The sequence below is a fragment of the Oryctolagus cuniculus genome, chromosome 6 (assembly GCF_964237555.1).
Source record: "Oryctolagus cuniculus chromosome 6, mOryCun1.1, whole genome shotgun sequence".
NCBI classification, from domain to species: domain Eukaryota; kingdom Metazoa; phylum Chordata; class Mammalia; order Lagomorpha; family Leporidae; genus Oryctolagus; species Oryctolagus cuniculus.
Genome location: NC_091437.1, coordinates 76,754,619 through 76,770,241, shown reverse-complemented (window position 1 = coordinate 76,770,241; position 15,623 = coordinate 76,754,619). Strand labels below are relative to the sequence as shown.

Below are 15,623 nucleotides of genomic sequence, written 5' to 3'. Positions count from 1 at the left end.
TAAAGATTTTGGTAAATCCTTTAGTTATATAAAATTATTTAAGATCATCAGCAAACACACACACACACACACATTAAAATACGGCAATTAACACAGTCTTTGAAAGGTCTGTGTCTCTTTGATTTAATGTTGCACATTCAGCAGCTAGAGAGATCTGATTTCAGTGGAAGATTTCTTTTGGTATCTGCATAGAGTGTGCTTCCCAGTAGCAGGTGGGTGGAGTCATTAATGACAGACGCATGCAAGGGAGAGACCCCCAAGGACTGCCCCGCTGCCGTTTGTGTTTTGGTGTGCTTAGACATCCTGAGCCCTTCTGTGTCAAATCATATTTCTAAACTTATATTTTGTCAGCGCCCTCTGTGCACTTCTCCAAGCCGATCTCAGCTGTGCTGCCTTAACTGTCTTCCCCAGGGAGGGGAGCCACAGCAGATGGGGTTAGGGCAGAGGGCTGATGCATCTGACAGCAAACGGCCGGGTTGTTGAGTGGAAGCTGTGAGCGTCGGGAAGCTACTTTTCCCCTGAGAACCAACTAACCACTGAAGAAAGTTGAAAATGAGCCCTTTGAGAAACGCTATTAAAAGTAGTAAAAAATTGCAATTGTGCAGATGATGTGCTGCTGTGTGCTTATTCGGATGCTAATGAGTTTGACATTAGGGAACTCAGAGGCTGTGCAGCTACTCCCTTATGTGATTCAGTTCTTTATTGGCAATCTTTGAGAAAATAAATGGAAAATGTATTGCTAATAAATACATAACACGATAGGGTATTAGACAAAAAGCCATTACTTGCAGGATTTGGAAAGAGCTTTGTTCACCAATGTGACTGTTTTCCAGGATCTTTTGTTTTAGGTTAGTGTATAGCAAACAAAGGGGAATAGGCAGGTGGAAAGCTTCAGAACTCTTTCTGAACTGAGGGAGAAGTAGAATAGGCCAAAAACAGAGAGCTTTTTTTCCCTCTAGTTGCAATCAAACACAAACTAAGAATTCCCAAGCTCCTGTGCTACTTTTCAATGCTTACATCATGTGCAGTAATCTGCTCCATCAATTGAGAGACTTTTATCCCCATTTTTCCCCAGGAACTACAGTTGCTGACCTGAGTTGAAGAAGCATCTGCTTAATGTCTGGCCAAAGCCTACCAGTAACACAGAAATCTATGGTTAAGAAGCCGGGCGCCTCATTACACTGCAAAGGGTAAAAGACAGGACCATAGTCATCTTCTGCATGGAAGGTTGGTGTTTTGTGTTTTAAAATACCAGGACTGCTGGATATGAGCATTTAAATGTGCACTGATGTATACAACAGTTGTATCAAGAGGCCCTCTCTAGTATGCCAAACTTACTAGGGTGAATTTCAAAGTTTTCTCTCAAGGGGCAACTGACCTCATAGAAACAGATTCTCTCCCCATCCTTGGGACAAAATAGAGGGGATGTAGCTCTCTGTGTTATAACTGAACCCAAAGTAAAATAAGGGCAAGTTGTCTCCTTGGAATGCAAGTGAATACATCTGCAGGGGGATTTGAAGCATTTTGTAATGGCTTGGTAAAAGTCAACCCTAAATAACTGCATGATACGTTATGAATCATCTTTTGTAACTTCTCAAGTATAGTATGTGTCAGATCTTTTCTCAACGTTTTCTTCTAGTGCTTAAAAATAAAAGTTATCAAAACTAACTAAATAAATGAAAGTTACCATAACACTAATTGGAAGTCCCTCTTAATCCAAATTCCCAACTAAATAGAAGACATAATATATATCACAGGTCTTGAAAAAGTTCCTGGAAAATAAATATTATGAAAAAATCATGCATAGATTTCAAAAAATTTTGTGTCAGAATAAACTCCTCTTTTAATTCCTTTTTCCATAAACTTTTTATAGTGCCTTTGTATGTAGTTCAGTAACAAAGACAAAAATAAAAATGGCTTACCTTTAATAATGTAAAATAATTTTCTCATTCTTACATAGTGCAAACATTTTCATTCTCTTTGTAGTACTCTCTGACTAAATTGTAGTTAGAAAGTCTATATATTGCTTATTACTCATTTAAATGTTTATTACTGTTCTTGTATTTATTTGTCCAGCCTGATAAATCTTTCTATCTTTCTTTCTTTCTTTCTTTCTTTCTTTCTTTCTCTCTCTCTCTCTCTCTCTCCTTCCTTCCTTCCTTCCTTCCTTCCTTCCTTCCTTCCTTCCTTCCTCCCTTCCTTCCTTCCTTCCTTCCTTCTTTTTTTCTCTCAATAGAATGAACTTCAGGACTTTTCACTGAATCGGACAAAGACATTTAGTCACTCTGACGGAGCAAGGCAAACTGAGTTGGCGTGCAAGTTACTCAGAGAAGCACAGAGGTATGGCTCCACTTTTATTCAAAGCTGGAAGTGTATTGAAAGAAAATGAATTCAGTAAAATAATTTATATAAGTGCTCCCCTCTACAACAGTGGTTCGTCTCTGTATTTGCTCTGAAATTTGTTGTTCCTACTGCATTTAGAATTATGATTTTTGCTAGAAGCACAATCCATTTAATATTTAGAAGTATTAAACAGGTGAAGTCCTCTGTGCTCCAAACTCTTGCATATTTATGGTAAGGTTATTTGTTTACTTGTTTGCTCTTAAGGTTCATTGTTATAATCATTGAATTAATTTGGACTAGAAATTAGTACGCTAAAAGATTGAAAGTAAACAAGTAAGATGTTTTAAAAGCATGATTTTAAAAGCACTACAGGTAACTTCTTGAGTTAATTCCCACAAACAGTGAGAAGTGAGGAATTGGGCTATGCTTGGCAAAAAGCTTTTTAAAATAATATTTGCCTATATAAGGAATCTTGTTTTTTAACATCTACATATTTTGCAACAGACGAATCTCAAAATAACAGAAAGGGAAAAAACATTAAAGGCCCTTTTACTGTGTTGCTTGCCCTAAGTAATCTTTAAATGGGACATATTTTAAAAAGTACAAAAAATAAACTAAAAAAAATAAAACCTCTCCTGAAACATAAAGCTGGCAATTGCCCCCTGATGTCACAAAGCTGTGACTCTGAGGCCATGGTACGGTGACTAATAGAAATCCTTGGCACACATTGGTTACCTAAGGGAATAATAGAACTATTTGCTGGAGTCGTTTGGCAAAAGGACACAAACATATGGCTTTGGTTTATATTCAGCACTGCCAGTGGTGCAGAGTTGCAGGAGGACGTCTACAACAGCACTGGCAACTCAGAAATCAGGGGTGAAAATCAAAATAAATCATCCTCCTTATAAAAGCTGGTCTCAGGGCTAAGATTTCTTCTATTGTGATGTTTTTCAAGTAACTCCAAAAAATTCTCTTTGAAAATCTCTCATCCTTGGGGGATGCAAATGCAGGTGGCCCCAGGAAGAACTGTTTCCCAGACAGCTGCCCTTAATCTGGTAGCATACTGAATTTACTTTTCCTTTTGGGTTTGATATTTATGGGAGTGAGAGGAATTAGGGGAGACAAATCTTTCAGCTTTCTACATAGAAGCAAAGACAGAACAGTAAGAGACATGCAGGAACAGCAAGTGGAAGTCAAGGATAGTGTGCCCCAAATAGAGGTGGGAAGTTCAGAAAATTATCAATATGTCTTCTGGAGGATGCATAAAACCATATTTTTGTTAGAGTTCAGATTTTTTGTTTAATTTTAAACTATTTTTCACTTTTACTTTGAATAAAAAGATAATAATTGTACATATTTATGGAGTACAATGTACTGTTTTGATACCTGTATACAATGTGTAATGATCAAGGCAGGGTAATGAGTACATCTATCACCCAAAGCATTTATCATTTCTTTGTGGTAAAATGTTCAAAATGTTATCTTCCAGTTGTCTTAAAATATGTACTATTATTAATTGTAGTTGTCCTACCATGCAAAGGAGCACCAGAACTTCTTTCTGCTACCTTTGCACCTGTTGACCAGTTTACCTCTATACCTCCCTCCACAGCCTCTGGTAGCCTTCATGCTATGTCTGCATCTATGGGATCAACTTGCTAAGACTCCACATGGGAGTGAGAACATGCAGTATTGGTCTTTCAGAGTCTCAGTTTACTTTCTGAATGTACTCCTATTCTTTCTGAGTTATCAATAGTGTATAAAAAGAAAATAAAGGATGTAAAAAGAGGAGAACATAGAAATAGCATCCTTAACCATTCTACCTTTATATGCTTATCCTTTGTTTGATATCACAGTTCATTTTCTCCATAATTTTCCCTTGTGTAACAGGTAAACATCTCTGCTGCCATTTGAGCTGACCCAAAGCTATGTTTAAAACTGATGACAGCACTGTGCACTTACTCCTCATGTAGGATCTCTGTCCTTAATGTGCTGTACATTGAGATTTAATGCTATAACGAGTACCCAAACAGTATTTTTCAATTTGTGTTTCTATGTGGGTGCAAACTGTTGAAATCTTTACTTAATGTATACTAAACTGATCTTCTGTATATATAGAAAATTGTAAATGAATCGTGATATGAATGGAAGGGGAGAGACAGCGGGAAAGGGGAGGGTTGCGGGTGGAAGCCAATGTAGTCCATAAGCTGTACTTTGGAAATCTATATTCATTAAATAAAAGTTAAAAAATAAATAAATAAATAAAACTGATGACAGCATCATGCAAGCCAAGGGCAATCAGTGCAAGGTTCTTTATGTGTGTGTGTATATATATATATATATATATATATATATAATTTGGTTCTTGAGAAAAGCATCCCTGAGAATGAAATTTCTCAGGGGGAGGACCCCAGGAACCCTTCTCAAAAGCCACAGAACTTCCTGTGTCCATGGCCATGAGCTCCCTAGCACTGAAACAACATCTCACACCAGGAATGAGACACAGCACCTGGGACTGCACTACCAGTTCAAACATCTCAAGAAAGAAGCATAAAGAAATCTTGATAAGAATTCACTGCAGACTGATAGCATGTGTTAGGAAAAGAGTTGCAGATTGGTGCCTCCTCATATGGAGCACCAAAACTGTTAGGAAAAGAGGCGCAGAATAGAGAGGAGGCAGTGTACGAATTTATAGCCAGTCCAAATTTATTCAGAGGGATGGCGGTGGGGTGGGGTAGGGGGCAGCAGGCAGAGGAGAATTCCTGGAACTGATCTTTCAAGTGTTCCAGCAACTGGTCTTTCAGGTGGCTGTAGAGGGTGGGGGTATGAAGGAGGTAGGGTGTGAGACCCAATTGACATTCAAGGGCAAGGAATAAATTCCAATGTTTATCTATCTTTGTGCAATGCGCCAGAATGGCTGAGGCTTATGTTTTTGTTCCATCAGCATATGAAGCACTTCTAAATTTAAAAGTAGCCACCTGTATAAGATATCCATCTAGGACATGCTTGTCTAAGGGTTTTTAGGAATTTTCATGCAAACATTGGGATCACCATAACTTTTTCCACAATTAAGACTCTCAAGGCTACTTATGAATGCATATTGTAAATATATATTGAAGTTATTGGTGTCTGGAACTCTGTTGAAAGAAGAAACAAGCTTTAATATCACCAAGGGAATTATTTCTTTCTATTTTTAAGCAGTATTAAATATTTACTTCAAGAACTGGGTTTGGTTTTGTTTCTTCACAGTTTTATCATTAATGCAAAGTAGGATTTTAAGGGAAAAATTGAATTCAGAGAGAACTAACCGACATACCAGTGATTGGCTTGTATGTGTGAAAGCAAAGTAGAGTTTATGAATTATGTGCCTTGTTCCTCTCTCTTCTGACAATGCCAGAACTTCCACTTCAGTTCCAAAGAAGGTTCCAGCCTTTTGCACTGGGATAATGTGGAAGAGATTAACCTTGAAATAAGCCCCTGTATTAAAAGCTGGTCAAGTACACACAACTAGGAACCCACTTTATATACCTGTACATAGATTTGTAAGTATAAAAAGATATTAAGTGAGAACTTTCCAAATTAAAGTTAATAGTTACATTTTATTTGATAGTCTTTTTTCCTCTTCATTGCATATCTGCAAATTTGCATTTCTATTTTACTTCTTATGCATTCTTCTTCCAAGCATTGCTCCTTGGCCTTTGTAATTTTGTGAATTTCTTCTGCCACTTTTCCTGTGTTTACTCTTCTGTCTGAAAAACTGGGCCATGGAGCCATTAAAAAAAAGTTTTCTTCATGACTTTATTGTGAATTATACACTGAATTAGAATTACTTGTTTTTCCTTCCTACATAAATATTATGCATAGTATATGCACACTTATAGGTTAAGCTGAACTTTACTTAAAGTAGTTTCAGATCAGGAAAAGTAAGAGTAGCAGAGTTTACCTTGAATATTCCTAACTCTGTTGAGTAGTAGATTGATAAAGCCAAGAGCAATCCATTATAGGAATCTTAGAAAATATTCTCTGTTGCCCTTATTCATAAACTATACACTGAGGTATTAAAGGGACTTAAGAAATCTGAAGAAGGGTAACTCTTTAAAAAATAAAATTTCTGTTTTGGTAAAAACAACAATGACCTAGTAAGTCTTACAAAATTAATTGCAAGCTTTTCCACAGTATTTGGGACATAAGCCATAAAGATGATCAGGTTTCCTTTTCCAGTGGGGGGGGGGGGACAGTTTCCAACAGGAAGTATAATTTTCAACGTTGCAATAAATGTCATTCATTCATTTTCCTGAATCATGTCACAATTGTAGATCTCCTCTATAGGTCCAGAACAAATTGATAATCTTATGCCATCACCACTGTGGGGGTCTGAAGACATGAGATGGAAATCAGTTTTAGTGACCTGTTACTTGAACAGAGTATCCATTGAATATGAGATTTAATTTTCTAAAAACTAGCCTACTCACTAGTAACACACCAAAGTCCATGAGAATAATCCAAGTGAAGAATAATCCAAGTGAAGAATAGTTAGAAAAATCTACCACCATATACAAAGTTGTAGAGAAACAAAGACCTATTTTTGACTTTAGATCTGAGAGAAAACCTTCTCGTAAACAATAAAACTCCATTTCCCAAAAGAGAGCCACATGTCCTTGGAGTTTCTGGTGTTTTTGTTTCCCAATAAGACATGACCAGACACCAAACTTAGTATTTTTCTTCATATGAGGAGGAAAGAGAGAAGGTGAGATTTGTATGGATTCATTGTATGTTATGAATTTGATTTATTTCATTTCTACAACTTTGCTCAAAAGTTAAATTTAAAAACCTAGTTGTATTAACGCATTATATTTGAAAATGTTTATAAATAAATATATATATATATATATATGTTACACCAATAAGAGGACAGGACAGCAGCCCAACAAAATACAATTATGAGACAAATGTGCCAAGCACAGTTGAGGAGAGGTCCATGAACATTTATACATTCTTTCCAGTGACTTTAATGGGAAGGTGGCTGTATGTGGTGGAGACAAGACAGCCAGGTCCTTAGATAGCTGAATTGCAAAATAGAATTAGACTTAAAGCTGTTATAAAAAGGTTGATTAAAGGATGCTTCTGAAACTTTTGCGGGTGCCTGCTGGCACTCTATACAGCCTGTGTTTCGGTTTTGGTTAAGAAACTCATAGAGTTCCATCTCATCTTGCCTTTGGAGGAATTTCTCAAAGTGACCAGGGAGAATCCATTGCACCTGTGTGTCAGGAAAATAATAGGCTCTTGCTGTGGGACGCTCCCCTAAGGGAGTGGCTTTCTCATTTGATGGATTTCATCATTTTAACCCTCACATGCTACTGATTTCTCTTAATCTAGTTGTTAGCACATGGAGAGGCATTTGCAAGAGTTGAGCCACTTTACATGTGACAGAGATACCCTTGGGAGGAGGGGATTTCACCACGCAGCACTTGCCATCATGAGTAAACCAAGCCACTTTAATCTTAGACCGTGCCACATCTGTCATAAACTCATGTGGTTCTAAAGAAGAGACTTTGACGGGGAAAAAGATCACTTTTGTTTTCTTGTTGTTTTCTCTTCTTGTGCAGTTTTAAAACATCCCTAACAATGAAACATTTTATTTAGACTCCAGTAACTGCTGTTCAACAAAAGCAGGGCACACTTTTTGTTTACTAATTTAAAAAGCAGTTCAGTGATCGGTATGGTGTTTATTATGAAATGATGACAAAAGAGTTCTGGTGGTTTTAATAGTTTTAGCTTACGAGAGCCGTCGTTAATTTCGCCTGTAGTGTTGCAGGTGAAAAAATGCACAATGGATAAATAGTCTATATTGGTTTAACTGAACATAATATATAGTGTGTTCTGGAGTTGTTTGTCTCAATAGACTATAGTAATCAAAAGTAATGAACCTATTATGTGCAGGACCTTGGAGAGCGTCGAATGGCAGTAAAAGTGTGGCACATAAAAGGTTTATTAAAGGAAATTAAAGTCCATCATTGCCACACCTGCTCCCCTATTATAAGTCTATGGCAGGTCAGTGCCTTCAATCACAGCCCAGCCTCCGAGAGCGGAGACACAGCTCCCATTACTATTGCAGTCACACCACAGCCGGGCTCGTGTCAGGATTTAAGGATGGGAGCCACGGAGTGTGCCTTCTGCCTGCCTCTGATTCTCAACAAGCAAAACAACTTATTTATATTTAAGAATTCTTTCTGATAAAGTGCCTGAGTGAATTAAACTCAGAGATGATTAGCAGATTCTAATGAAATGGATGGGTGTCTTCAGGTCACAGCCTATGAAAACAGCAGGCTTTGAAAGTCTTTGCATCCTTTTGATAATGTATTCGATTACATTTAAGATATTTAGTATTGTTGTTTCAGAGAATTTTCTATTGACACCCAGATACCTCATACTTTATCTTCCTTATACATTTGGTTATCTTCCTTATACATTTGGATTATTATTACCAATATTTCTTTTTTTTTCTTGGAGTCCCAGGAATAAACATTATGTCCTTCGTTGCTAAAAAATTTCTTGTGGTGTTTCCTGGGAGTATTTCAGGAGCTTGCTTTTGTGTGGCTTTTTCCCACAGTGAATTGTTCTCCTGACTTAGAAAGGGATGTGTATCAAGAAGGGCCTACCAGTGTGAAGGAATTAGGTTTTTGTAAATCAGTCTGAAATCTTTCGTTTGGTACTTGAGGTCTCATCTCCTGCAAAACCGCTGTTAATCAGACAATCCTTTTTCTATCTTTGTAATGTCAGAAGCATTTGAATCACTAGCAAACACTTGTGGACAAGGACACTGGCCCTCTCATTGCTGTTCTCTCTGGTTTCCAGCATCTATAGCTGTGTCTCTAAAACTGGTGGTGTGCCGGGGCAGTCACAGTCAGAGCTCCGTGCAGTCAGAATGGGATTCAAGAGCGCATAATGCTACTCTGTTTTTCACAGTGACCTTCAGAACTACTAATTGCATGTTTTCATATTTTGGTCAATGTCAAAGGAATGACCTCAAGACTTTTTGTTCATGTTGCAGATGGATGCAGAGGCTGAAGATAAAACGCTGCGTACTCGTGCTAAAGGAAGCGAGGGTGAGTTGGCAAGCAAGTTCCATGCCACCATGCCCCCCGAACACCACAGAAGATAGGAGTTCCCAGGCTCAATCCTTAATGTGTAGTCAGGATGATTATATATTCCTTGGGGCTCTTTTTTTCAAATCAAGCCAGGACACTGACTCTTGGCATTGGGAGAGACAAAACTCTAAGAACCAGGAGAGGAGTTAAAGGGATCAGAAAAGTCCAAATGATGCTTCTTTTTACAATATGTAACCCTGAGTAGATTTGAACATCGTGGACAACCTAAAGTTTATCAAGGGAAAGTGTTTCATAGAGACCTTCAGATTCCGTAAGTGGCCTTAGTGGCCCAGGGAAGAGACCGAAATGTTAATTTATTACCAGAGCAGGTTTTGCTTTTTATGTTATCTGGTTGAGCAGCTCCCAGACTAAACTTAGTTCAAGTAAAATGATGGTGTTTGTTTTTTGACTTTCCCTGGTGGGAATTTTCAGCTGCTCTGCAAAGTAATGTTTGGAAGGTTTAACTTGCCGGTTATCCCTTGCTTTTTGTAACCAACAGATGGTGATGTAATATTGAAATATAAACAGGCCCTTGATGATCTAAACATCTGGAAAACAGGATTGACTGGCAATAATATCCCTTAAGGAGAATAACCTTTATTATAATTAGCCATATTTTTGTGATCCTTAATTCTATGTAGAAAATCAGAGGTTCATGGGGCCTCTGTAAACACTCAGAATAGCTGCTCCCCAGCCCGCCAGCCCACCAAGAGTCCCCATTACTGAGAAAAAGCTGAGTCAGGGTGGCTCCTCTGGAAGTGCTTTGAGATTCATAGTAGCAAGCAGCCCATCACGTGGAATGTGGAATGCTTTCCTTAGCTATGTGTTCATCAGTGGAATCAAATAAGTTAATCCCTCTTCTTTAAGAAGTCCAGAATCCCACAAATTTCAATGAATTCAAGGATAATTTTTTTAAACACTCCACTTTTATTCAACAAACTTCCTGATAGGATACAAGCTTAAGAAAAGCAGTTCATTTCATTATTTAGGATAAACTCATGCTTGCTATAAATACCAGCATTCTAGAGATTGTATCTGGATTATTTGAATCTCTTATTTTAATGTCTAAAACACACCATTATATCATGCTTTCAAAATGTGGGTCTTTTAATTTGCAGTTCTTTTTGGACTTCAAATCCTTTGGCACATGCATGTACACCCTTAAATAGAGCCAAAATGTTCTAGAAATGAAACAACTGTTTCTCATGGAGCATGAGTAATCTTTAAAACCACCTGTTGTCTCTCCCAATATGCTGCTTATCCTCATGTAGGCAGGTATTTATAAACATGAATTCTTTAGGTCCCATCATTTCAGTCAGGAAAATCAAAGCTCTTTTCTGTGAGTTCCTCCTGTTTTAGAAACTTGTTGATACGAACATGTCTGAAGCTTATCCCTCCCTTTCTGTTTGGAGGGAGTTTATAAAACAAAATCTATGCACATCCATTTAGTTAAAGCATTGCCAGTTTCCTTTGAGTGCTTATTTAATATCATTAAAAATAAATAATCTTGGGATTCTTTTGAATAATTTTCTATCAAAACCAAAATTTGTTGAAAATGAATTCAAGTCTTTTTTTATGAATCTCTAAAGACAGGGACTTTTAAGTCCCAACAAGAACTGGGGGAAAAAAAAAAAAAAAAACAAGCCTCCCAATGAGGAACTGAACTAGCCATTTGTTGATGGCTAGCTCTAGGCACACAAGAAGTTTCAATCACACAGTTTTGAAAACCATCAACTGATTGAGTCCTTTTGTTTTGTTTTGTTTTGTTTTGTTTTTGTTAACAGTACCAATGGATTCTCTAATCCACGAGCTCAGGTAAGATTTGTCCTCTGTTGCTTTTTCTCATGTTGATAGGCTTTAATTAACAGAATGAATCATACCTTCCAAGCCCCAGAATCCTTGTTTTGGTCTGAAGAATAAGCCAACAGGCTTGTTTCACTAGGCTCTGTCCCTGTACCAAAGCAGCAGAGAGGAGGAACAACTGTATTGATAATTTATCCAAAACATTCAACCCAATATTTTGGCCACAAGACACAGCTACGTTTTGTGGTAAGCTGAGTCATTTCCAACTTTCCTTTGAGAAATGTGTGCTGACTCTTTCCACGTGACTTGCATGGTCAGATTTTGCACTGATGGTCAGTGAAGAACTGGGGTGTCGCTGTCAACCTGATTAATGAATCTGCCAGATCCTAAGTTATCCACTTTTTTAAGAAATACTCAGTTCCATCTGGTGACCAAGTTTTTTTTTTTTTTTTTTTTTTTTTTTTTTTTTTTTTTCTTTTTTTGACAGGCAGAGTGGACAGTGAAAGAGAGAGACAGAGAGAAAGGTCTTCCTTTGCCATTGGTTCACCCTCCAATGGCTGCCACGGCCCGCGCGCTGCGGCCGGCGCACCAGGTACTTATCCTGGTCTCCCATGGGGTGCAGGGCCCAAGTACTTGGGCCATCCTCCACTGCACTCCCTGGCCACAGCAGAGAGCTGGCCTGGAAGAGGGGCAACAGGGACAGAATCCGGCGCCCCGACCGGGACTAGAACCCGGTGTGCCAGCGCCGCAAGGCGGAGGATTAGCCTAGTGAGCCGCAGCGCCGGCCCAAGGTATAGTTTTTAAACAGTACCTTTTAGAAAGAGAAATACATGCAGATGATACATTTCCTGTCAGGAACAACATGATCCCTTGACTCTTCTCTGGATTTGCTATTGCAAATCCAGAATATCCAGAATCTACCATTTAATCCACCTTCTTAAAGCAGCGATGGTCTTACGTGTTTCTTAGGGAAATGTTTGAAAAATCGAGGATGTGTACCAGTGTCTGGCACACTTGAAATTGAGAATATATACCTTAGCAGCTTACATAACTCTGTTTCCAGGCACCTGTGCTTTGTGATTCTTTGAAGCATGGGCTGTCATAGCTGCCTCCCGGTTGTGTGTGGTGCATCCTGTCAGAGCTTTGGTTTACCTGTTTAGTGAAAACTTTTCCTAGCAGAACTCATGTTTCTGCTCTCCTACATGGAAGTTTGTTAGTAGAAATCATGATCCTGCTTAGGTGATGATCTCATCATTAAAATTTTAATTGTTAGACTATTTACATAAAAGAAGTACAGGCACATAACTGGACAGGATAAAATTAATTACCTGGCTTGTTTGAGTTTTTCTTCTTTTTTTTGAATACTTATGTATTTATTTGAAAGGCAGAGTTACAGAGGGAGAAGAGGAGACACAGAGAGATAACTTCCATCTGCTGGTTCACTCCCCAAATGTTCACAACGGATGGGGCTGGGCCTCTCTAAACCCAGGAGCCAGGAACTTCCTCCAGGTCTCCTTTGTGGATGCAGAGGTCCAAGAACTTGGGACATCTTTTGCTGCTTTCCCAGGCACATTAGCAGGAAGCTGGATTGGAAGTAGAGTAACCAGGACACAAACTGGCACCCATATGGGATATACTAACATCCCAGATGGCAACGCAACACCGGCCAGAGCTCTTATTTTTAATCAACTATCATTTAAAAATCCCTAGTTTTTGGTGACTTCATGAGCCCTGTAGGAAGATTAGTGCTCCAAGTGCATCATATGTTTTCAATATCACGGGATGTCTTCCTGGTAGTTTTCTACAAAACTTTGTGCCTGTGAACACATGGCCATGCTCCCCTAAGAACAGGGCCAGCTCCCCTAATGAAGGAACCATCAAGTCTTTATAGGGAATCAAACTCTCAGAAGGAGAAAAAGATGTGACTTGAGAAATAAGTCAAGAAAGATCAATAAAAAGAATTTTTAAGGAATTAATGTGTGCTTTAGCCTAAGAAATATATAATTCATACAGGAAAGGGAAGGAAGTAGCAGAGAAAAACATTTAATATAACCTTTTGTAGAGAAAGATAAATTAACATTCAAGGATATTATTAGTGTTAATAATTATAATGAAATTAACATTTACTGAATTTTACCTGCAGGATACTCAAGCTTTCTTTGTCTATTATCTCATTTAATCATCACAATAACTTTATAAGGACAAAACCATGACTATTCCAATTTTCAGGTGAATAGAATAAAAGTAGTTTATGTAAATAACCCAAGGTTGTACAACTGACAAGTATAAATAAAGTGAAAACAGTTTATGTGAATAGCCCAAGGTTTTGCAAGTGGCAAGCAACGGGACTTCCAGCTAGCTCAAAGAGAAGCTTCTGGACCAGCAGGGGATACTTTCTCTCACACACGGTTACTAATGTTTGGAACATAAGTCAAATAGAAATGGTTCACTGTTCATGTCCTCAAACAGCTGAATATTCAAAGTTCTACATTTTAACCCTTATGATTCATCTTGCAACAGACTTGTTGTCTTAAACATGGACAGAAATATGTATTATTTAAAAATAACAGTGTTTTTTATTCTCTAATTTTCTAAAAATTACCTTTTTTCCAGACATTCCATTTTCTCTAATTTTTTATTTGAGTAACTTTAAAAGCTGGTGATCATCACTGGGAAACTTCATTACTGGGAAATTTGTATATTTTTCTTTAAAAAGAACAGGTTTATAAAAATTACTGAGTGATCATCTTAAATTTTGCGATTATTTATGTTCAAAATCATGATCATGCTTAGGTTGAGTAGGCTCAAGCTGTTTCTTAAGTGCTTTAAGTTGATTGGGACGTGCACTCAAATTATTGCTCCATACAAATTTTAGGAAAACAGTGTTGATTTAAAGGGAAGCTTATATTTTTAATGCCTTCTTAATTTTTGTACAACTCTATCCATTTCCCACAATTGCATTTCCAATTTATTCCAAAGATTTGTTGTGATCCGTAATCACCACTGGGTGCCTGAACCCTGAGTAGCTGAGTAAATGTGCTATGTTTTTCCTTCCCCAAAAGTTATGGTTATTTTGAAAAGAGAGCATTGACCACTTTAAGTAGTTCTTCTTTTTAGAATGTATTGGATATATTATTGCTTCTAGAGAGACTACTTACAAAAATACTAATACAAATGAAGCTAATTTAAATATACTGTATATTGTTCATGGCACTAATAAAAATTGATACTGACATTTTCATCTTCTTATTATACTCTATGTCAGCCACTATCATCACCATTAAAAAAGCAATTTATAACCACAGGCCCACCTTTAATCATATTCCTTATTAGCATTTCCAGTTTTTCCTCTAACACAATTCAGGTTACAGGTGGTGTGGAGAAAGCTCTCTTGCGTCTTTCTAAATCATGAGCATTGAATTATCTCTGCTCTTTTCTTTTATTACTATTATCCTTAATCTGAACCTCATGCTAGTGCATTTACTAATATTGGTAATTGTCTCATGCGTTGGCAAAATGTTTTATACAGGTTCAGCCCCTTTCTTTTAATTAGGAAAATATATTCTAGCTTCTGAAATGGCTTTCCTGTGTGACTACTTAGAGAGACAAATGAAGTCAAGGCTCTTAAGTAAATTAGAGCCAAATCCCAGAGTCCTTTCTTGGTTTGTCAGTGCTTACCAATTTGTTGGCTTAAGTTTTGTAATGCAAATTTTCATTTTGGAGTATCTTTTCAGTTTATTTTATATAATTTGTTACTTCATTTAAAACCTCATCATTTAGCATTTGCTTGTAAATTTGAGTGTGCTAAATACTTTAAGAACTCTCTAACCAGTATAGATTTATTAATGTTTCATTAGTATGTGACAATATTTGTGACTTACAGATTTACACGGCTTCTCTTTTTTCCTCTTGTTTCATTAACTAAAGACTTTTGGTAGATGAGTTAAATATTTTATTTTGATGTTAGTTTTCTTTCCAACTTTATTTTTGGAATTTTTAAGACAAAAATTTCTTTTAGTAGTCCTGATTTTATTGCAACTCGCTATATAAAAATTTTTTGAGATTACAGCTAAAGAAAAATTGAAAATAAACTGATTCCTGATAGTAAGTGATCCATAAACCTATCATCCAAGTTAAAGGAAATTAATAATTTTAATCACAGATTTCAATATAAGAAGGGAAAAACCTTCTTTCATTTCATTGCTAACACTTCCAGACATGGGCTCTATGCCTGTTTTGGATATTTGATAGCATATCTACTGTCTTCATGTTGGCAATATATCTTTCATGTATTATGGCCAAACTTATGAATTAGAATCTAAGAAATGGATA

General features: G+C 37.2%; 1 protein-coding gene across 2 annotated transcripts in view; it reads left to right on the top strand.

Annotated features, from left to right (window-relative positions):
- The first annotated feature begins 1,192 nt into the window (after positions 1-1,192).
- Positions 1,193-15,623, top strand: part of ST18 (ST18 C2H2C-type zinc finger transcription factor) — a 125,838-nt gene continuing 111,407 nt past the window's right edge. For both annotated transcript variants that reach the window (XM_017341299.3, XM_017341297.3), the window contains exons 1-4: positions 1,193-1,227; positions 2,237-2,340; positions 9,392-9,446; positions 11,273-11,303. In XM_017341299.3, the coding sequence (XP_017196788.2) occupies positions 9,392-9,446; positions 11,273-11,303 (86 nt within the window). In that variant the 5' untranslated portion in view covers positions 1,193-1,227; positions 2,237-2,340. The remainder of the gene's footprint in view (positions 1,228-2,236; positions 2,341-9,391; positions 9,447-11,272; positions 11,304-15,623) is intronic.